The following is a 24,106-nucleotide window of genomic DNA, read 5'->3' as shown; positions in this document are numbered from 1 at the left end:
CAGTTATTCAGCTACTGAAATAATGTGACAATTTAATATGTTTGTCAAGAAACACAAGCAGGCTAGGCTGTGCTTTCTCTGCATTTCAAAGAAGCAGCATCTGCTTTATTAAACCTGCGCCATGTGTATTTTATGCATCACAACTGAGTGATTACACACACCCCGATGTACATGATTGTACAAAATGCACAAAATGCAATGTCTGGCTTATCACTGCGACACGAAAATAGTAGTTTATTTATTTATTTATTTTGAACAACGTGTTGAAAGTAACCTATTAGTATGCTATGATTACAGGGCATTAGTGCCATGATACATGTATATGATAAGCGGAGTTATCATTTCGTGCCAGAAACCAGAGTGTATGAAATAATAATCATTTGGGTCAAAAAGCCAACAGCCAAGTATGAGGTAGGGGTACAATTTGGCAGAAGTACGAACTGACCAGCACCCGCATTTTGCTAGTACAAACAGTAAAGTCTGCCACAAGACAGTGGCAGAAAAGTAGTTTAATCTGTTTTAGGGCAGCATGTGGTGAAGGGAGATGGTGTGAATCGTGTGGCATTGTGCCACCTGCGGAGAAATGAAAATAAAAATACTCTGACTCTAATCCAGATGGTCAGACTGCGATATGAGTGACATAAATGTGACTTGATGATCACACAGGAATCAAAGGCTGGTGCTCGGATCATAAAAAGACACCTGTGTGAATAAACTGAGAGTGTCGAATCTTGAAAATGATGTGACAACTCAATTAAGTTTTGCATGTGAATCCAAGCAGGAAGTAAACAGGTGGCAGGGTTCTGTCCCAGATTCAAGCAGACTGAAATCCACCAAAAGACAACATATGGCTGAGAAATATCTGCTGATATTATAACATATCTGCCCACTTTTGAAAAATTCTGGAGCGTCCCTATAAAAAAAAAAAAAAAAAAAGAAAAGACAGGAATGGAACATGTTCTTAGTACTGCAATCAGCAAATATACACACAAATAACCAAACAAACAGATCTGTGGAGAAGTGGAGCATGTGCAAAATTCAACGTGGTAAACTCATTTAAACCCTGCTCCATTAAAGGGTCGCCAGTTTGAGAGTCCTCACTGGAAACCTTATTTTTCTTGACTGGAACTCAAAATGCCCTGACTTCAGCCCCATTCAGCACAGCTCCAATGACCTAAAACATGTTTTAATTCTAAGTATAAGTGCTGAGCAAAAAATTGTGACAACTTAATGTCACCAGTATTATTCTTTTTTTTGTTTATTAGATTATTTCTAGCCGTGGACTGAGGCCTTCAGCGCACGCTCTTTGGAGAAAAACTCAGGCATTCGCAAACCATAGTTTCAGTCTTAGTCAGCAGATTTTAATTGGGAGAAACATTCAAGTCATAGGAAGGCAAACTTTATAGGCAAGCCAGGGACATCACAAAGAGTGAGCATAAATCAGTGCAACGAGAAGTTAGAAAATTGAATTCTTATCAGAACAGATAAAAAGGAAGGGATGATTGCACAAGCATTTGGAAAGCTGCAGGAAACTGACAACCTTCAAAGACATCAGTAAACTGGATCAGATTTAATTATGGCCAAATCAAAACAAAAGCCTGCAGTATATCCAACAAACCCCCAAAAAATTGAAATTATTATGACTGTTTAACTCTTTTGGATATTTTTCTCCCTGTAAAAGGATGGACTTTGATGTGTTTGAAAATTATTTTATAACCCTTCCTGTATTTATGGGTCGCAACAGATGTTTCTGAAATGTGGCTCACATCTTTCCACCTTGGATTTGTGTTAACACACACCAGAGTGCTGCAGAACGACAAAACCCCAAACTTTCTGCCTTTATAAAAGGTGTTTCTACATGCTGATGATCAATGTATTCAATGAGCAGCACCTGGCTGTAACTTATCCTCTTAAATACTATAAAAGTAGTAAAGATGGACTTAATGTTTCATAGTGCTTCTGCATTTGGGAATGAGTTTCGTTACATCAAAAAATATATAATTGTGTAAAATAGGCAAGTGTTGTTGTTTAGCTAATTTGTCTAATTTTAAGACCTGTTTAAAACCAGACAATTATATTACAGGTGATACTTAAAATCTTAAAACTACAAAAATAATTTTTTTAGCATGGTCTGTGTGAAACAAAGTGACAAGTAACATCATAGTAGCAACATCTTCCTCATGCTATTTATGAAAACTAAAATAATAAATACACATCCGACTGGGAAGTGAAGTATATGAATTTTCTACTTTGTCTCACTACCAAGCAAATTATTAACATACGTCATAAAAGGCTACTTAATAAGGGGGCAAGCATAAGTCATAGTTCAGTCCATTGGTTTGGGAAGAGTGTCATGGTTCAAAACTAGATTTTGTACAACAGGATACAAAACAAATGCCAAATGCTATTGTTATTCGGTTATTTTAAACAAACAACACTCTTAAAAGCAGAGACAAGAAGACAAACCACCCTTGTAAGTGGCAAGGCTTTAAGGTAACTGTACTATAAATTAAAAAAAAAAAATTTAAATGTCATACTGAACTATATTTATCCAATTTGAACTGTAAATAGTGTTTTACAGGCTGAGTGTTGTACCAGCTAATTTGGCCTAGATATGAAGCAAAACAACAACAAAATACACAACAGAATACCATTTCCCAATATATAAATACAAAGTACATAAAATGCTGAACGTTCATTAATGGCATTTATAAGACGTCGGAGGGCTTTTAAAAGCGTGCAAAATGTGACCCTTTTGGCTTTCCATACATGCACCACTCACTCTCCACTGCCACCTTAGAACAGAAGGAATTAGGAACGGGCAGTGATTAATGAGTGTTTGGGGGCTTAAAATATTTAAAAAATTAATCTGAATAACTACTAACAAATTCAGTGTTTTTGCTTAAAATGTCCATCCCTATCAGGAGCAAAACATTTCAAACAGTTGATACAAAAAAATAAATAATTGACAAAAATTAAAACAGGTAGGTCTTCATCTCCTGTTGTCACTTGAATTAGTCATTCTTGCTTTGCTTTGTTTTAGAGTGCTTTAGAGTTTTCCTGACAGGTTTCTGAATATTTTAAACCTGTTTACAACAATCACACATTTCTCTTACACTAAAGAAACTAGAAACATGTGATAAAAACATTTAGGAGGTCAAGCTTGTTGACTTGGTTCTCTTGTTTAGCAACGTTTATCTAAAAGAAAAAAAAATTTAAAATGTTGATGTAGCATGCAAGTTGAAATGCTTTAAAAGGTAAAAGCAAACACATTTATCCTCAGGTTATGTGTGTTGTGTAAGGAAAAAGATATCTCAGTAATATGGTGGATTTCTGACAAAGATCCCATGTCTCTGGTTATAGAGAGGTTTAATCAAGTTCTTGAGATGATAAAATTACAACCACAGTAGTTACTTTCAACATTGTGACAACTTTTACTGTAATGACCTTCCATCTGTGCTGCACAACCATTTGTATAGTGGTTTATTTTGCATATCTTTTCATCTAGCTGCATGTCTGACCAATGTGCCTATATTAAGACTCAGTTTTTGAAGAGCCAAATGTGCGTTTCATGTGTTCAGTTTTCTATTGAATACAGTTCTCTTTACTTTGTTGCTTTGTTGAATGTAATACTGATTTTTTTTAAATCCACAGGCTAAAAAGATCTTTGTGTGTGCACAGAATAAATATGAAGTTCTTTGTGCCAAACGAACTGATTCAAAGTCGCTCTTGTGTGTTCAAAACAACAGCAGGTGCATTTGAACCTCTGCTGTGAGCACGAACAACACCAGAATTCAATCTCCAATATCTCACAAATACATTTTAAGAGCACTCGAATGTGTGTGCTGGACAGTGGGTGAGGACGCAGTCACATTGATAAAGCAACAGAGTGAGAGACAGAGGCAGGCTCTTTACAAAAGGCATAACTGGTTGAACATCATTGACTTTGCGGAGAGAATCAATCACAGTTGCAGAGCTGCTTTGTGCCCTTGGCAGTTAAATTTAACAGCCTTTGTCTTGCTCTGCCTTTGCATCTGCCACACCCCCAACCCAACACCTCCTTCTCTAATGCTGAAATCTGGTGCCCTGCTCATCAAACTCCTTTCACAGCCAACAAAAGAGACCCCCGGCAGGAGACCTCCAGAATCCACATGACAAGCTCTCTGCGGAGCCATCCACTCTGTTATCAGAGCCGCCCGCGGCCCAGACGCTCTCTCAGACTGATTAAATTATACCTAATACATGTGAGTATGTTTGGTTTGGGCTTGGAGAGATATGCAGGAGTTCAAAACCAATTCATTTTACTGACAATGAGTTTTGTGTCTACTATTATACAGCAGCATCTAGATTACAGACAAACTGGGGGTGGATTGGAGGTCGAGTGGAGTACTTATAAGCAGTCAGTATCTTACATGCATCAGATAGCAGTTTGGAGAATCAGAGAGCAATTCTCATGGAGGAGTCAAGCAACTTGTCAGACTGAAGCCAATTCCAGAGCTAATTTTCACCACTGAAAATAAGTCAAGGAAAACTTTTCGCATGTTTGAGCCTGTGCTATATTAAGTATTTTTACACCTTGTTATTTTTGCCAGATAAACTTGTTTTTTGTTGTTGCAGTTTTCTCAGCCAAACAATACTTGTGTCGCAGAAATATTTTCTAAAAATATCTGACAACAAATCAGCTGAGTCTGCGTTGTTCCGCCTCTATAACTTCCTCTGGTATAATTTCTGAGCCTTTACAATTATCAGCTCTATTATTATCACCTTCCACAATAAGGTTTTCACTCATGGCTGTGTGTGTGTGTGTGCGTGTCAGCAGACATTGTGGCACAATGCCATGCAGAGTGACCACTTGTCAGAGTGATAAAGGTTGAAGTGGGCGTACATCGCTGTCGATGCTGGATCTCAGCTACGCACTACGTGCAACCACATGTTATAGTAGATTATTATATTACCTTGTTATGATTATGCTACAAAGTCTGGTAGCTCAAAGTCATAGGGACGGCGGTGGGTTAGAGGGTAAGGGTTCGTCCTGTAACCGGAGGGTTGCCGGTTCGAGACCCTGCTCCGTCAGTCTCAGCCGTTGTGTCCTTGGGCACACTTCACCTGCCTTGGCTACTGGTGGTGGTTTAATGGCCGGTTTAATGGCAGCCTCACTTCTGTCAGCCCGCCCCAGGGCAGCTATGGCTACAATGTAGCTTACCGCCATCAATGTATGAATGTGTCAATGACTGGCTGAATGATTGTAGTGTGAAGCACTTTGGGGTTCTTGGACTAGATAAAGCGCTATACAAGCGCAAGCCATTTACCATACTAGCTGTCAATGTTTTTGGTTTTTATACGTGTACCATAGCAAAAGGTGGGGCTAAGGTCATCTGCAAATGAGCTGGGCTGAGATATTTCAAACTCTAATGGGAAAATTTCCGAAGCCAATCATTAAATTTAGCTGTAAACAAACTTGTTTCTCTGCTCCAACACACCTGATTTGAATCAATGGGGGATTAACAGGCTTCTGCAGAACATAAAGAGGTAGTTTAAGCACTGAATCAGGTGTGTTGGAGCAGGGAAACAAGGAAAAAAATGCAGGATAGTGGCCCTCGAGGACCAGGATTGGACACCCCTGCTTGAAGGCATAGCTAACAATTAGTATCGCTGTTGTAAATTAAAACTTAAAGACTTTTCTCTAGGTGCTTACCATAACATCAACATATGTTTACGTACTCACAGAAATATATTTCCTATGATAAATACTGAGACTTTGTGAGCCCAATAAGTGCAGGACAACAGGTACAGAGAACAAAGTAAAACTGCTCACAACCATCCAGGTATTCCTGGACCGCTTTATGATCCTTGTTTCATAACATGTATTGGAGACAGTATATGCTGCCAGTTGTCACATATTATGACAGGCTAAAATTTGTACTGCTACCAAAAGAAAGTTCACATACTGAGGAACTCATTTGTTCTGCTGCGAATTATTTATTCACATTAGAGAAGATTATCGGAATGACTGCATAAACAAATATATAATGTGCCTTTCAGAGGAATGAGTGTGCTTGTCTTTTCCATTATGTAAAACCAAACCAACAAACCAAATGCTTTTACAAGGAAAAATGTTACCTCATTGGGTATATTGTGCCAACGCGAGCCATATTGAGACATGTTGGTTATCAGGCCCATCAGCTTAGCTTAATCAACAGCTCAGATTAATCAGCTTTGAGGAAATTACACAATCACCAGTGAACTTGACCTGACAATGTGTATGATTACCTGCATATTAAATATTAAATATATCATCTGTGGCATGAAAAATGATATGATAAAAGCAGGACAATATTATAGTCCAGGTAATGGGTTATTGAGGGAAACAACAAACCTAAAAAGGTGCAGATTTACACTTACAACACAAATACACACTACAATCAGCTTTGAGAGAAATTTGGAATAGTGCAAACAGACACCAGGTATTCCAGCAGCAAGGTACGTTCTAAATCACCAAGTGTCCTGCAGGTCATGATGTAGTGTTCCTCCGACAACGCACCACATTTTCAAATTCAATTTCAAGCAGTGATCTAAAAAACAAATTCTGTAGTGGGATTGGTCGTGTGGTGAACTCACATTGAAACGGTACTATACCCGGGTCAGAAAGCAGCACAGGCTGCCACAGATTTTCTTGTCTTCTTCCTCCGGTGTGCAATAAACAGGCTCAAAACTGGTTGGAACTTCCCCATAAAACAGTATCTGCTAATATTCAGTCTGTTCACTTTTCATTGATTTATTCTACTTAACTGTGAAGAAATGAAAGAAAATGCAGGCACTGCTGAATAACAATATTACTTAATGTGTGCAGAAAGTTTTGAGGTTGTAGACTGAATTGTAATTGTGTAAACCGTAGTCTGTGGCTCAGGTTAATGCTGCCAACTTGACTGGAATTATTCCTTGTAAAATGCTTCTAATTTCTGCTTATTTATTATTTCTCCTGGCAAATATTTTATCCAAACATTTCAGTTGCTGTTTGCTATTGTACTGAATATAAACTAAGGTTGAAATATTTTACCGTTAGTATTATTGGCCGTCGAGTCAAATTGACCCAAAGTTACAAGGGATTCTCTAACGCTCTCTTTTGAAGGCTTCAGGAGGGTTAAGATTGACGTGGGGAGCTTTAAAAATCTACATGTACCAGTATCTGGGATTTGGGAGTTCTCTTTAATAACAAAACTGTGGTTTCAGATTTAGATATAATAAAAGAAATATCCCAGTTTAGAGGTTGCTTTTAGTAATCGGCATTGAATTTAAAATCTTGACAGAACAAAGAAAGACCAGTTCATGACAGATGACCTATCCAACCTGTTACAACGTGGATGGATGATGGGGAAATTTGGAAAACTTTGTTCAATGGGAAGGCAATCATGACACTGCTACGGTCTTGGTACTTGTAAAACAGGTTTTCCCTGTTATTTTCTACATCACCAAGATGCTCTACATGGCTCCCCTGTTCATACTCTATCAGACTGCAGCTATAAACTAGAATATCACGCCACGCTAGAATGACGTGAGCGGCGTGGTATCACTTCTGCGCTAGGTTGTTTAGATCACAGTTATAGCCAAGATATCAGGCTACTGAGGCCCATCCTGGTTCAAATTCTCTATGACCAAACCACATTGCCACCAAGATGACCACTCTATGGCTCTATCGCTCATAATAAGGAGCCCACGATGTCTTTAATACACCTGAAGATGTCACAAAGACCCTAAAAAGACTATTCACACTCTGGGGTTGTCACGCGTTGTAAAAAGATGGATGGATTTAAACAAAAGTCTTTTTTTTTAACTTTTATGACTATTTGTGTAGAAATTTCTGCATTTAAAAGGTCAGTTTGCACCTGAAATGCACCGTGAAATCCTGCGTTTTCACAGATTTGCCCTTTGCTTTTTTTTTTCTTGTCAAAGCAATTTGAACAGCCAAGCTTGGGGGTTTTGCTCCTTTTCAGTTTACTGGAGCATTACCAAGCTAGAAGTAACAACGAGGAGCAAGAGAGGAGTTTATCTCTTAAATTGAGGAAAAACCTTTTATCATCTTATCGCTCCGTTTCGACAACAACCACTCCACACTCCTCACTTGCCATGCTCAGCTGTCCTTCATTCTGCTTTTGGACACATAGCAAAAAGCACTTGTTGTTATCATGATCAGGCCTGCTGAATGAGGTGGGAAGAAAAGGGTGGATGTGGACAAGGTTCTCCACAGAAAACCCTGTTTTGGAAGCAACCTAGCACAGAGGTAACGCGGCTTCATCTTGTAGTGCATAGCTGCATCCTTAAACAATCCGAGAGAGTCATGACAAGGAGAGGTTCAGGGTGCAGTGCAATAATGGATGTACATGGTGGTATCGTGTGGGAATGAGCTGTTAACAAACAGAGCATAGTGGTGTGCTAGAGAGCATTTCAGGGATGCTGACAGTAGCAGAAAAACACTATTTAGTGAGTGCTAGGCATCTTAAATAAAATACCTGAAATCAGAGACAATCTTTTAGAGTGATTAAAGTTTATAGTGGCATTAACAGTTGACTACAGAAATATAAAATACTGGAAACCAGCTGCGTTTCAATTTTGTCATAAACAGAATGGTTTTAAGTAATGAAATAATCTGCAACTTTAGTGTTATATTCTGCTAAATCTATCCCACTGTGGCTTTAAAGTATTCGATCCGAATAGTGATTGTTGTAATGCTGCAAATATAAAGTGCTCAGGCTGCTTTAATAGCTGTATATGCCTTTTTACGTTTCAAGACAGAGTCGTCTGCACCTGCAGCCGCCATCGAGCCGATACTGTCTGGAACCAGCCCCAAACTCTTTTGTCATTAAGGGAAATGAGCTCAGAGGATAATCCTGTTAACTGTTGAAGTCATCTCATCGACTGCTGAAGACAAGTAGGAGGGATGTGTGGTGTTTGTGCACAAGACTCACAAAAGACTTTGTGATTTGGTTGGTGTGCACACGACAGAGTGAGACAAAGGCAAAAAAAAAAAAAGCTGTGAGCCTTAGAAACAAAACTGTTTCGTGTGCAAATGGAGGGGATGGTGAAAGAGCACAAGACGGTGTGCGTTTGAGAGATGAAAATTAAACATAAATGTTTTGTTTGAAAAAAAAAAAGAGCAAGTGAAGAATATAAAGTTTGAGGATGTGTTCTTGTATCAAGCGAATACTGTGGGAGACTATTAGGCAGCAAAGAAAAACGGAACAAAAAAAGATTCCCAAGAGAAAAGCTTAAGCTAAAATACACGCAGTAATTACTGAAGCTGAATTGAGGTGCCTTAACATTTTCCCCCCTAGATCTCTATTGTATTCCCTCCACCACGTCCCTTTACTATTCATGTGCTCTGCAGTTGTCTTAATGTGCAATAAACACAGCTAAATTGGATGTTCTTCAGGTATGGTCCGCTTAGTTTGGAGGAAGTAAATGAGACTTCCAAAGATGCCTTTAGAGAGAGACAGCTCAGTGACTGGGGAATGCTCCTGAGTGCAATTTACTGCTCAGCGTCTTTTGCCTTTTGCTTGAAGCAAACACGCATGCAAGGAAAGATTATTAGGTGCAGGCTTGACTTTTTTTTTCTTTTTTTCTTTTAAACCTGAACAAAAAAGCCTCCCCAAGAAAAAGTGACAAAACGGAAAAAAGAAACACTCCCAGCAAATGAAGTAGGCAAACTTCACAGCTGCTTTCTCTGCCACTTCTTAGAGCAGCCGTACCAGACTGCCTGGAGAAAAGCGGCACTGCCAGCTAAGAAAAAGGCATCTGCTCCCATTTTCTTTTTTGTGTGCGAGTGTGTGTGAGCATGTATGTGGCCGCCTGTCCGAACGCCCCCACTCCCCATGACGAGAAACCAATTTCTGGCCCGAGACCACACGACTGGCTGCCTTCCCACTGCGAGAGGCCTGCTGTCTGCTCCGCCAACTGACGTCTAAAAAGAGGAACAAGAGGGAGTTGAGGGGAAAGAGAGACTTTGTGTCTCATTGGCTACCCTCAAAGGAACAAATTTTAGGGTTAGAGATACAGAGGAAGTCCATTTTGGGTTTAATTGTTTATTTTTAAAGCCACATTGATTTCAGTGAACTAATAACTGATCATTTCATTTACTTCTTGCATTATCATCATCTAATCTTTCAGGAAAAGCATATTTTTCTTGTGTTTATCCTTTACTCGTGCACCGAAAAAATAATGATTCTGCAGGTAGAGATATAACTTCAGAAGAAAAACAAGGAAACACTACGATTTGACTGAGAAACAGTCTAACTGAACAACATATGTGCAACAAGTTTATGTTTGTCCAAATGATGGTAAGTTTTCATAGTGGCCTACTTAAAGGGTGTATTGTTCCCTCTGGGTTGGGGGTGAGTCTTTGCCTCAAGGAGACAAGTTAAAGTATGCCACAAGTGATGGCAGGATGGAGTGGGAGACAGACCAATGAAATGGGGCCTTATCCATAGTAATAAGGGTGTTGCTCCAGATCGTCATGTTGAAGGAGCTGGATGGTAAGACGAAGCTCTTACTCTTACTGGTCCATCAACATTCCAACTCTCACCTATGGTCATGAGGTGTGGATCGTAACTAAAAGAATAAGATCCTGGGTACAGGGGCTGAAATGAGCTTCCTCCATAGGGTGGCCGGGCTCAGCCTTAGAGATAAGTTGGGAAACTTCATCATCCAGGGGGGAGCTCGGAGTAAAGCCACTGCTCCTCCACACTGACAGGAGTCAGCTGAAGTGGTTCAAGCATTTAATGAGGATGCCTCCTGGGCACCTCCCAATGGAGGGTTTTCAGGCACATCCAACTGGAAGGAGACCATGAGGCAGACTCAGAACTCACTGGAGGGATTATATATCCTCTCTGGTCACACCTTGGTATCCCCCAGGAAGAGCTGGAGTGTGTCACTGGGGATTGGGATGTCTGGGTTTCCCTCCTGGACCCTGTTCTCTCTGTGGCCCAGCCACAAATAAGTAGAAATGGAAGGATGGGCATTCGCTCTAAACAGCTTTTACTGACATACTTATTTATGTCGTTACATTAGATAGACCTTCGGAATTTGATGGTCAAAGTATTTTAAGAATGTAGTCCTATAGAATTTCCCATACTAACTTGAATGCATGCATAAAACAAGGGTCTACTATTTAAAAAGTTGCTCCATTGAGCTTCTTGCAGAATGTACTTGCATAATTCTTTCTTTCCCTTTTGGAAGCTACTGGCCGGAAAAAAATCGTGTATATGAGGTCAGGACATCAATGAGGTTTTTATGGAGTAAATTATGTCCCTTATTTGCAATTTCCTGAGAAAATTAAGATCCAAGGACAGTTTCTACAATGCTGAAAGAGGCTTTTCTCCCGCAACACTGAATTGCAAACTATAACTATCAAATATATTTTTAAATTAGCCATCCTTTAAGTTTTTAATGTGCATGTAAAATGACAGACTGCCCTTTCATAAAAGCACTCTTTCGACTGTCTTGAAGGCATTTTAAGGCTCTTAAAGAAGCTGACTTAGAGGGATCAACAAACCAAAAGGTGGCTCGTAGACTTTTATTGGTATTAATTTAAAAGTGTGAAAAGAGTTTGAACATTTAAAAAAGGCTGTAGGCTTTATAGTGAGAGCAAGATGTGGCAGAATTCAGAAAACTCCTGCCTTGTATTTTTAAGACATTATACAATCACTTTAATAAATAAAGTGATCCATTCTATAGTTTTAAAAACAAGTTCCTCTCATACTTTATGACAAATGCATTGGTACAACAGAGGCAGAATTAGGAGGATATTGAAGGAAACTACCTTCTGTAGATGTGTGTGATTAAACATGGAATAATTTTTAGCCATTATGCATGCAAGCAGTTTGATCATATGCAACGTTTTAATAATAGGGACTTAAGTGCTTTTCAGCCAGTAGCATTAATTTTCTTTTCAATGCAAGGCATTCAAATTATTGGCTTGTGTGTTGTAGTTTAGTTTAATTTGAATTTAGTAAACCTCTACGCGTGACACCCAACTTGAGTTTGCGCCAAAACGTGACAAGGAATAATAAACAGATTTCCTGTTGCTTACAGGATTCCATTAGGAAAGGTTCTGATTGGTCCAAAATTCCTTCTTCTGATTAGTCAGAGTCACAAAGAGCCGTCCTCAGCAACAAGAGAGCAAAGAGTTGTGCAACAGATGGTCTGCCCACCGAGGAGCTCAGCCTTCAGATTTAGAGTTTCTCTGGAATTGCATGATGATTTTTAAAGGCATATGGTGATCCCAACAAAAACAGACTTCATTTCCCCTCGCTCTTTTTCCTGCACTCTGCTGCTCAAAGCGAAAGGTTAAGAGACAATTTGCTTCCTTCTCTCTTCAAGTTTTCTCATTTCGTCACAATACTGCATGTTGGAAAGTCACTCCATGAATAAATATTGGAGGAATACTTTGGACATTTTGATGAGGTGATCTCAGGAAAATCAGTAAGTCAGGGGTGTCAAACTCCAGGCCTCGAGGGCCGCTGTCCTGGGAGTTTTAGGTTTTTTTCTGCTCCAACACACCTGATTTAAATGGTTTAATTACCTCCTCACCAAATCATCAAGTTCTCCAGGAGCACGGCAACAAGTCATCCATTTAAAGCAGGTGTTTTAAAGCAAGAACACATCTAAAACATGCAGGAGAGCGGCCCCCGAGGAATGGAGTTTGACACCCCTGCAGTAAGTGATTAATATCTTACTTTTTGGAAATAGCTCTCTAAATGAACTTAAAATAGAGAAAATAAAGTTCAAATCTGACCGGATTAACGAGCTAATGGCAAGTCCAAATGCAGCCAAGACCGAAGTGAATTGCTGCCAACTTAAAACAACTCAGATCTTCAAAATGTCAAAGCGGTTCATGCAAACACTATTACTGAAACCTTTTTGTTGCCATCAATTCCACATGACATGGTAATTATGGCAAAAATATCATGAATTTCCTGCTGCAACTGATCCCAGGATGCACTGGAAGTGTTACAGATACCAGTTGCTGCAGCTGATTGTGCTTGAAAATAACCATAAAGTTCTACGTAAATAATCACGTGAAACTGATGGTACTAACACCTGACGTCATTTCCTACATACAGTCCCTGCAGATGAATGTTCCTCAACAGGAGGTCTCATGAAAGCACATCGACAAGATAAATTTCTTGGCATTTCTTACAAACATTATGATTGTTCCATGTGGGCTCGGCAGTCTGTGAGCCGTTACATGTCAATGTGTGAGTAAGGGCCTCACATTTTTATGTTATATTTGGACGGGTGGGTGAGTTGGGGGTCTTGTTGTATATCAGAGTTTTTGTGCGTGAGTAAGTCAGCGAGTGAGCAGCGGCTCATTTTAGCCCGCTCCCCTCTGTTGGTGTCTGCGTCAGCCAGAATCTATCCCTGGCGGCTCGCTCATCCTCTGCCACCCCCGTACGCACAATCAGCCTCAACACGCGCTCGTCTTCAAATATGTGTGCCACTTCCTCGGGTTTAAGAGCTGCTTTACTATATAAAAGTCCTTCCGCAAAGAAGAGCACCTAAAATTGGACGACAACTGGTGACATCCTCCTTGGATAACAGGACCATCTGGTGCTGGAAATAAACATCCAACCTTAACAGTGCAGCTGGCTGTTATTCCTGTAAAAGTCACAACGCGTTAAACAATGAGTCTTAATTATGTACGCAGCAGCTGAACTAGCTGTAAGACAATGAGCAATCCAATAGTCCATTCATGTGGTTAGATGTTAAACTCCAAATTGACATGCACAGAAAAATAACAAAATAAAAAATAGAAAAACACAAAGAATAGTAGGATCCAATAAAACGGCTGCCAGTGGCCTCTTTCACTGACAGCTTCCAGTGCTTATTCACTGGCTAGCTGCTCCTTCTGAAGTATTTATAGCTCCTATTGATCGAGACAGATTTGGCTAAGGAGGAAAAGCAGCACTTGAGTTTTAGCAGAGGGCTATATGCGCGTCTGCGTGTTTGCTTGTGTGTAAATGAACGCCGCACGGTCAGTAGCTGTGAGGCCGTCGCCTGCTCCCTGCCTGCACGTTTTACTGCTTCGCCTCTCGCCGTTTACGCTCTATTAAGCTGTAAACACAAACATCATCGCATATTTAAAAAGCCCCGACAGCTGCTGCGCTGTCCTCTCCAAATAAATCTATCAGCTTTAGCGGCCCCTGCACACACTTAGCCACCTGATCAATCCGAGCTGGTGGCTTGACTTCCTGTAGGAGGCTACTATGTGAACACGGAGCTGCTGGGGCCTTCTGTTTAGGCTGCTGATGGATGACTAATCGGCCATCTAAAGGGCTCCGGGATTGACTGAAGACTCCGGGCGCACGGCCAACATACTGTTGAAGCTGCCGTGACGCAGTCCACTTTCAGAGATTCTGCAGGTGGTCAATCATGGGGACAAAACTGTGAGTATTTATGGTCTAGGGAAGGAAATGAAACTCAATGAGAATGAGGAGAGAGAAACTTCCCGATGTTGTTCTGACATGCATCCTCCAATCCTCGACATAATGAGCGGATTAAACTGGATGTGTGGACTTAACACTGATATTTGCACAAATATAGCTCCTGCCGTTGGATGGCGCAGCGGTAATTACTGTGATTATGTGGAAAACAGTGATGCAGCTGCTGTAGGTATGAGCCTCAGCCCAGCACAATCAGCAGCGGCGACGCAGCCTTAATCACAGAGAAGTGGCCTGTAGCAGCTTTTACCCAATGTTTACCTCAGCTCTGCTGCAGAGGTCGAGCAGTATGGGTTTTTTTTTTCAGTGGCCGACGCTGATCTTTAAAAATCAGGACAGTTAATGGTAAATATACAAACACAGTTTTTTTGTTTGTTTGGTATTTGAACTAGTTTCTGGTCAATGTCTATGCCAGTTCATTAGGACGTCCAAATAGCAAAAGAATGATTTCCTTTTTTAGCATTTAACTATAAATAATAGATTCAAGATCATTTTTCTTTCCATAAAAATTAACAGCCACCCTGATCTTTCATAACTCTGTCCAGGGATGAGTTGGCAGGATGTCTGAAACAACTAGTTACATGCTTTCTTTTTTTTTTTTAATTGTGTCAAAGAGCTAAAGACTCACACACACGTATAGCACTAAATGAGACCTAGTCCCGCAGCTTATCCTTAACTGACCCAAAACTTTATTTTCTCCTGGATTTCTTTTGCTTTTTTTTCCCATTTTAAATCAGCTTAAAAGGTGAGTTCCTCACACCTGAGGTATGACAGAAATATAAACCATTTAACTCATGATTCCTTTCATCCTTATGTGTAAATGCTGGGGGAAAAAAATGAATGATTTCCTCCAAACGCACATGTCCTGATCAATGTGCAAAAACTCACATAGGGATGCACTGGACAGTTTTATTTCTGACTTGTAGCTTCCATCTGACGTTTTGTTTTTTTGTCTTTTGAACAAAATGTTTGAGTCAGGGCGCAGCGTCTGTTTATCGGTGTTGTAAAGAGTGATAACCACAAAGAATGCTGCTTTAACCACGAATGCATCTAAACTTGCATACAAAGGGGAATAAATTGCATAGAGAGGTGTTCCTTTATTTATTTTTTTAAGTTCCAAAAGGACCCAATCAGTCAAACGCAGTCCTACGTGTAAGAACAGTATCTGGTGCATTTTAATATTTTCCCAAACTTTTGATAAGCGTTTTAGTGCGTTCTTATTTTGTACATGAGCAAAACATATTGACAGCTACGAGCACTGTATCGCCCCCCCCTCAACGAAGGCGTCACCCCAGGTTGAGAACCACTTGTCCCCCTGGTAGATGGGACAGTATTCCTTTTAAAAGCTGGCATATTATTCTCCCTCTTGGTAGCCAGTGTGGTGCCACAAATAGAACTTCTGCTCTGAAAGGTGCCCTCGTCATGGGAGGTGCAGTGTCACGCTTAACAAAACTGTGCTGCCCACAGACATGCCTACACAATACCTGCAATTAAAGCTGAAAAAAAAAATGCATTTCTAAAACTTTCTCAAGGCATTCAGGTAGCACTGCGAATTCGAGTTTGGTTTTAACACATAAAAATCTTACCAAATGAAGGTTTAGTCTTAACTTAGTCTTACATTACTGATGCAGAGAATATCAGTATTGTACCTAGCCAGCGCCTGGACCTTGACTGCGTGTCTTTCTTCCAGCTCTGCCAGCTTCTTCTTCAGTAGATCAGTTTCCTGCCTCAGCCCTGCCGAGTGCTCCATCTCTCCATCCAACAGACTGCGAAGAGACCTTTGGAAACATACGAAGCACATCACACCCATGTTAGTGCGACAGATAATATAGGTTTGTCTCGCACCGCGTTCAGGTGATAGTTCTAATCTGTCAGAGACATAATCCCCAAATAAACGTTGGCCTTCTGGTGATGTTAGTTTCACAAACAATAGATTAGATAAATGCCACTTTAATTGCCGCACTAAATGAGAAGATGAATCACAATTAGCTTGGATGTAAAACACTTCATCACCGCAAATCTGCAACTGCATCATTTTTAATACCCTAAGTGGAAATCATAGTTTCTCATGAAACTCTAAATACTGCGTGGCAGGTTTGCATCAATTATGATTAACAGCAAAAGTGCATTTACATAATTCTTTTTTCTTTTTGAGCAGTGACGGGTCATTCTCACGAGACATTATTAAATTGGTTTGCAGTGAATCAATACGTGGAGGTTTATTTAATAAACAAAAACAAATTTAAAAAAATTTTTTTGGTTTCCTGGGGGGGGGGGACGTACGTGTTTTGCTCGTCGAGCTCGTCCTTCCTGTTCATCATGGCAACAATGGCCTGACGCAACTCCGCTGAAGAGGACAGAGACCAGAGTGAGACATCATCCGCACTAACTCAGGGACATTTATGAGAAGATTATACAACTAATATGCATAAAGTTTTTAAATTCCAACATAAAGTGGACCTGTAATTTGCTCATTTGTTTAGACCTTTATTTAAGAGACATGAGTGTAAAAAAAAACATAAAACTTGTGTTTTTACCAAATTCATACCAGTTAAACAATGTAAACAAATCTATAGTTTGGAGCCAACAACACTAAAAATAAAACAGGTTTATGGATTTTACAGCAGATTAGTTGGTGACCAGCTGGTTATAAAATGAGTATCCACTTAGAAAAGATCAGGTCATGGCTCACTGCTTGGCGCCAAACTTTGTCAGCGAATAATCAATTAGTTTAAATATATATATTGTGTGCAAAAGGTTTAGGTCTTAATATAACTGAAATAAATGCTGTTCATGTCAAACTGTCATGGTGCAGACATCAGGGGGTAGAGGACAAAAAAAGGAGCAGAGAAAAATACCATCTAAAGCACTCCTTATCAAAGCAAAGCAAGAAGAGCTAGTTTAGATGATACACCAGAGCCTAAAGACCTGTTTGTTTGTTTGAAATCTACATTGAGGAAAACATTTGGCTTTTAGTGATCTATGTTGAGACTACCAGAAAGAGGTGGATGTATGGAAAGCCAAATAGATCAAAATTTGAATGCTTCAGAATGTCCTTTGGTGTTTCGCAAACACTGTTAAATATGTTACCAGACATTTAATAGGTCCCCCTTATGTGTGAACAACAAGCATTCAAGCAGATGAGGAGCTGAGTGTGAGTGTTTAACATTTGATTTATTTCCTGTATTTTCACATTTGAAGATGGTTTTCATTGCCTTTCATATTGCATCTCGTCTAGGCCAAATTTATTGAAACACATCAGTTTTGTGTTCGCCTTCGAAGCACAAAGGCTAAAACTGAAAGTTCCACCAGTATTCCACAATACTGTCGGGCATTAATGAGCTCCAAAAGCTCATTCAGACAGTGGACACCTGTTTCGTTGTCAGATCAGTTCTTCGTATCAAAGATGAAAAGGATCAGTGAGAGATGAAAAGGCCAGACATATCAGGCGCATCAGTTTCCAGCATGAGTGACTTACATGTAAATAAAGCTACCATAAAGTACAAAAGGGATATTTTGGTGATCAGTGTGCTACCATCGATAACTTTGTCTCTGACGTTCATGTTTATTGTGCAGCTACAGCAGTGTGGCTTCATAGCTAAAGAGTATTTTCATATAGGGTATTTTCTATTGACTAAACTGCCTGCAGTCAAAATCTGTCTCTACTGAAAATTTATGACTCATCATAAAAAGAAAACCTTAAAAAAACCACCACCACTTGCACAGCTGAAATCTTGTTTTTAGCACAAGTGCAAGAATTATAATCTTAAGTTCTAAAATGAATAAATGTAAAAATAAAGAAATCTAAGGCAAAGATAAACACACCACGCTCCCATTGACCACAAAAATCAGTTCTCATAGGTTTATTAACACGCTGAACTGATAGTGACCCTCCATGAATTATGCATGTATGGATAGTTTTAGATATTCAAGTTTTAAGTTTATTTATTTGGGACCATGCACAACAGCAAAACTCTCCAAACAAAGTAGTTGCTTTATACCACATTTAACCAATAGCTAATTTCCATCTGCAGTCCCCGGGCAGGTATAGACACAATATAAAACAATATAAAACCTAATCAATGCCACCAGCATGAATTCAAGCTCTATGAAAACAACAACGCATAAAAATAAATACAAACCAATGCTAATAAACCTAAATACAAATATAAAAAAAGAAAAGTATGAATTTTAAAATGTCAAAATCCAAACAACAGAAAACATTATATTGCACCATAAACTAACCAGGCTTAGTGTTAACCTCGCTACTTACGACAGTCAGATTACGTTTGTTTTTTACTACTGCAACAAATACTATGTTGAGTTCTTCAGTATGTCAGTCTTAAAAAAAACATCCTGATCTTTTGCCATGAGAGTACTTTCAATGGTTCTTAAGAGGAGCTGAATCTGAACACTATAAATGACAAAAATCAAAGCATAAATTATCAAGATGCTTCACTTTAAGACCTGCTTTGGAAAAAAAGGTATTAATAGGTATTATAATGCATTTTGAACCCAAAATATGTCAATAAATATAAATTAATGAAAAGATAGATGTGTCTCTTTACATTTTTGACATTTCAAAGATGCAAACATCCAACTTATTCCTTAAAAATGTGTCAGCTAACAGAAACAATATGTGCCAAACTATTTAGAAATGAATTCAGCAGTTTACTAAAGCACTAAGATACATTGGTGTCACATGTCCTTGCAATTCTCTGCATCTTTCACAGGCTTGAAGTATCAGTGTGCGAGCTGCCTGATGGTGTTAATCTCCATCCTGATATCGGGGACAGATTCAGGCCGAGCTGTGTGCCGGCGGCCGTGACTCATCGTCACAGTTACAGTGTGCCCAGAGGTTCACGGAGAGATTTTGAAGCCGCTAACTTGGCTCTTACCGGGACTTCCCAAAATAACAACCGTGAGACAAGGAGTTTATCTACCCTGCACGGAAACCGCAGCTCCGTTTTCTTTACTACGGGTTGTTAGACGCAGACCCGAAGACTAGTTGGTTTATTCCAGCCGTAAGCTAGGAGCTGTTTTTCTGGGGAGGGGTTGAAGAGAACAGACTTGAGAAGAAAAGAGGAAGTCCATTATCTCAGCTTCTTCATTCTCCACATCAGCAGGCCAGAAATAAAATTGACCTTTAGCCCAACCACGCGTTCACAGCAGGGGGCAACGACGAACCATGAGGGACTGCACTTACAGCCTTGACACCCCTCCATCCTCACAAGAAGACGAGAGCATGATGCACATGTGGAAACATGGATACATGTGTTCATATGATGAACAGCACCATTTTAAGGGAAAAGATTGTGAACGTAGTTACTTATATGTTCCAAGTATAGGTGCAATAATAGAGAGTTAGGCCACGTAATCATGGTGCCTTGTGAATCACAGACTCCATGGCTTACAATCAATGGACTCATGGACTCACATGCTGTCAAATCCAGTTGAAATCACTAAACGGAGAGCTCACACTACATGCTACATGTCATTTCAGCGCAGGCTTTTGTCTTGAAGCAGCTTCAAAAACTGAACAGGATCCGATTAAATCTGGGTGTGTGAAATGGAAATCAATACGCTGTCCAATAAAAAGGATATCTGGGAGAATGCGAGTCTGTGCTCACAGACTTTTGAAAAGGGCAAACTCAGCCATAAGCTGTCATTACCGTTCTTTCGCACTAAATGTACACACACACTGCAGTGTTACTTTTCCTTTTCTTTCCATCTATTTTTCTGAATCACTGGGTGAGCAAATCAACTGTTCTTTGAACTCCTGACATAATGAATCAACTCAATTTAAATAATTTAAAATAAAAATGAGGGAAAATAACATATTGCATAACACTGCATTTACTTGGACTTCTCCACAAATGGAATGTATCTAAGGTATTTTTTTAAGTTTTCTGTGTCGTAGCTGTGCTTCATTTGTAAAATACATTTGTTCTTGTATTCCAAGCCTGAATCACAATTAGAAAAAAAAAAAAAAACGAAGACAGTTTAAGACTAGTAATGAGGTGAAAAAGAAAGCTATGATTGTATTTTAAACTGTTTTCTTATGGTTAGTACAACAGCAACCATGACCTCTAAGTCCAAAGCCATGGTTCTCAACTGGAAAAAGACGAAAACCTCTGGGTTCAAGTATCTTGTTCACGAGTCACGGTAGGGTGGCGCAGGAGATGGATCAACGGATTGGGGCCCTGTATTGAGGGTGTTGCTTCAGTCTGTGGTGAAGAAAGAGTTGGGTTAAAAGGCCAAGCTCTTCATCAACAGGTTCATCTAAGTTCCAGCCCTCACCCTATGGTCATGAGATTTGGATTATGCATGAAAGAATGAGATCCCGGATACAAGCGGCTGAAATGAGCTGTAGGGTGGCCGGGCTCAGCCTTAGAGATGAGGTGAGGACCTCCATGATTCAGGGAGTAGAGCCGCTGCTTGTCCATACTGAAAGGAGTCAACTGCAGTTGTGATTAGAATGCCTCCTACTGGGAGGAGACCTCAGAGCAGAACCAGAACTCACTGGAGGGATTATGTGTCCTCTCTCTGGCCTATGAACACTTTGGGTTTGTTTGAGGGATTTCTCTCCTGGACCTGTTGCCTCCACGACCCGACCACGAATAAGGGCAAGAAAATGAATGGATGAACAACAGCAAAATCCACTTACAGCTGAAGTCTTTGAGGAGCTAACATAAGCAGAGGGTCTCCAGTTTATTTAAAAAAAAGGCTTCATGCTTGGTGTCCTCATTGTGATGGATGAAAGGATTACAGTTATAGTATGCAATCGGCTGTTCCATCTTTATCAAGCTCAAGGCCAGCTTACACTGTGTGACTTTAAAATTGTAAAGGACTTGTACGTGTCACACTGTGCATTCTGAGTTCTATGGTCACATAGCTGTGATTACCAGTAAAAGTGGGACATCATAAAAGTAGGGGTAATGTGTGTGTGTGTGTGGATTGATGACGTAATGATATATACTGGGTTAACTGAATTTCTGCTGCTTTGTGATCAGCAACAGAAACTGAATTTGGAATGTCTCCCATATCTGATATTTTGGCTTCATGGTCTTATCCGTGGTAGTGATTTGATTTCATCATAGAAACATTCTTTGCACAATGTGGCGTGGAACTGAGTGGTATCCAAAAATGACGGCATAAACAATGCAGCAAATACAAATATAAGCAAATAGTGCATAGGAAAGGCAATATTACAATCTTTTACCTTAAGCTTCTTTTTTTACCATTCCAATTTCTTTTTTTTAACGTGTCGCAGGCCTGACATGTCTATGTTTACAACAAAAAAAAAGGATCTTCGAAAGTTTATTCAGTTGGTAATGAATTAAAAGTCAAGAAACGTAAAAATTACAGTGTGTCGTTCTTTCATTTGAACTTCTGTTTTGGTTGTATTATGTGCGAATTATTTTAGGGAACTCATCAACAATTGTCACCATTTTTACAGGCTCATCAGCCCTAAGAGGTACCCTGAAATCTGTATAATAGACTGGTGAAGCTCTCTTTTAATCTTTACCTTTATGCAGATAAGAGCGGGATGAATTAGTGAGAAAAGCTTCTTATGCTGCAGGTAAACACAACGCAAATGATGTTTGTCTTGCTAGCAGAGAAAATCTACAGTGAAATGTTCTCATAAAACCATCCCATTATCATTTTGGCGTGTCTTTTTCCTCGAGTTAGGTTCCTTTTTTGTTTTTATCTTTTACATTTTTACCTTCCTCTTGGGTTTTCGACATTTCCAAGAAGAACTTTGCACAAATCTCCAGAGAATCCTCCTTTTGGAACAGATGAGTGTGCAAAAATGGAGGGCGGAAAAGCGACCGAGCTGGCGACAGGAGAGGAAAGAGGTGGGAAAATTTTGGGGGAAAATTTGTAAAAAAAAAAAAAAAGGCTGTTTTAGGTGCCCTGCACTGGACTGGACTTCTGAGCCAAGCGGGCGTAGATAACAGCGTCTCTGTCAGGATGGATTTCACCCAGAGTGATGTGAGTGAGTGTGGAAGGGTGCCCCCTGCTCCGTAGCTCAGAGACGCCTAAACGGGATGTTACAGGGATGATACAGGGATGTTACGGTGTTTTCGGAAGGGTTTGTTTTAACTAAAACATTCCAGTTTACTGAGATCTGCTGTGTTCCACCTTTGCCTCTCCAACAGCCATTTCTTTCAGATCTCCACCTTTCTTTCTGCCTCTCTCTGACCCCGTGACCTGCTCTCACCGAGAGCTAATAAACTGAACGAGGGATCAATCCAGGCACCTCAGAGCACCATTTCTCTCTTAGCTCTCTCGTTCATAGACAGGAAATTAAAAAAAAAAAAAAGGAATCAAACGGCATCCATCTAAGCATCTGAAGGTTTAAGCTCTGATTAGCTCCGGGACACCGACAGGCACACCAACCACACAGCAGGAGACAGCGAGTCACACAGACAGCAAGTTCATCAAGTCTTCTTGGTTTTTTTTTTTGGTTTTTTCCTCATCCACGACACAAATGTGATTTAAAGTGAGGACAGTCACATGATCAGTTGTTTTTAAAGCATTTTCACAAGAGAGAGAAAAAAAAGCCTTGAAGAAGAGCAAAAGAGGTAGATATGGGCACGTACAGTAGATACAGTAATAATCAACACTGAATCAACACAGCCCCCTGCTGGATCGTGTCATAAAACGAAAATATAGAAAAATCAATGACAGATCTCTTAACCACAACCAAACAAATCACTGTTTCTGCAAAGCAAATGAACAGGAAAAACACTGATCTGGTTTAATTTCTTTTTTTTTCTACAAGCTAATTTTCAAAAAAATGCCTGTCAGGACCGCCCAAAGGATTTCTTATCCTTCCAAACCTCTTTGCTTTGTACCTTAAAACTCCTGGTAAAGCCTGAAAACATGGCATTTTGTTATAAATTGCCATGTTGTTTGCAGTGACAGCTTCAGTAAAATCATTTGAAGGTTTGATTCTAGACTTCCTTGGGGGAGGTTTCTTTTTTTTTTTTTAACGGATGAATATTTGGGTTGTTTTTTATGGGATCATGCAAGTTCTGGCATGTTTCTCAATGGTTATTCATGGCTTCAGCTACAACATGTGATCCAAATGCAATGACTGACACTGTGTGGGGGCAAAAAATAAAAACAACAACAACACATCTCTGGTGTTCTGATGCCGGCTCGCATGGAGCATAAACCCTGATGATTCATCCCACAGAACAGGTTTGGAAACGCACACAATTAGAAAAGTGACAACTGCCCAAAACAGAAACAGAAAGACGGAAAAATATTGAAGAGGACACACTTACCCACTGTCATGGACTCTGGTAGACCAGATGTAGGCAACATGGTGGAGAGTGGAGTAGAGTGTACTGGTGGACTGGACTCCATACTGAGACAAACCAAGAGAGGAACAGAAAACTCTTTGTTTTAACCTTTTATTAATTTTGCACATACATGGCTCCAGCGAGGCTTGCCTGCTCAGTCTTATAAAATGCGGATATTTTGGCTCTGCGCTGGATGTGACGATCGCTTACTTGAAAGCGAGCTGCGATCTGCTGCTCTCACAGTTTCCCACCGATCCTGTCGAGCCGCACTGAACGGGAAACACAGCCGCGTCCTCCACG

At 40.0% G+C, this 24,106-nt stretch overlaps 1 protein-coding gene across 1 annotated transcript in view; it reads right to left on the bottom strand.

Annotated features, from left to right (window-relative positions):
* The window catches only part of snx29 (sorting nexin 29), a 166,635-nt gene that overhangs the window by 128,251 nt on the left and 14,278 nt on the right, over window positions 1–24,106 (bottom strand). The window contains exons 11-14 of the mRNA XM_017416208.3: window positions 24,017–24,099; window positions 23,789–23,871; window positions 16,776–16,839; window positions 16,142–16,270 (exon numbers count right to left, since the gene is read on the bottom strand). Of these exons, the coding sequence (XP_017271697.1) occupies window positions 16,142–16,270; window positions 16,776–16,839; window positions 23,789–23,871; window positions 24,017–24,099 (359 nt within the window). The remainder of the gene's footprint in view (window positions 1–16,141; window positions 16,271–16,775; window positions 16,840–23,788; window positions 23,872–24,016; window positions 24,100–24,106) is intronic.

Source organism: Kryptolebias marmoratus, linkage group LG17, assembly GCF_001649575.2.
Source record: "Kryptolebias marmoratus isolate JLee-2015 linkage group LG17, ASM164957v2, whole genome shotgun sequence".
In the NCBI taxonomy this organism is placed as follows: Eukaryota; Metazoa; Chordata; class Actinopteri; order Cyprinodontiformes; family Rivulidae; genus Kryptolebias; species Kryptolebias marmoratus.
This window is presented reverse-complemented; position numbering and strand designations above follow the sequence as displayed.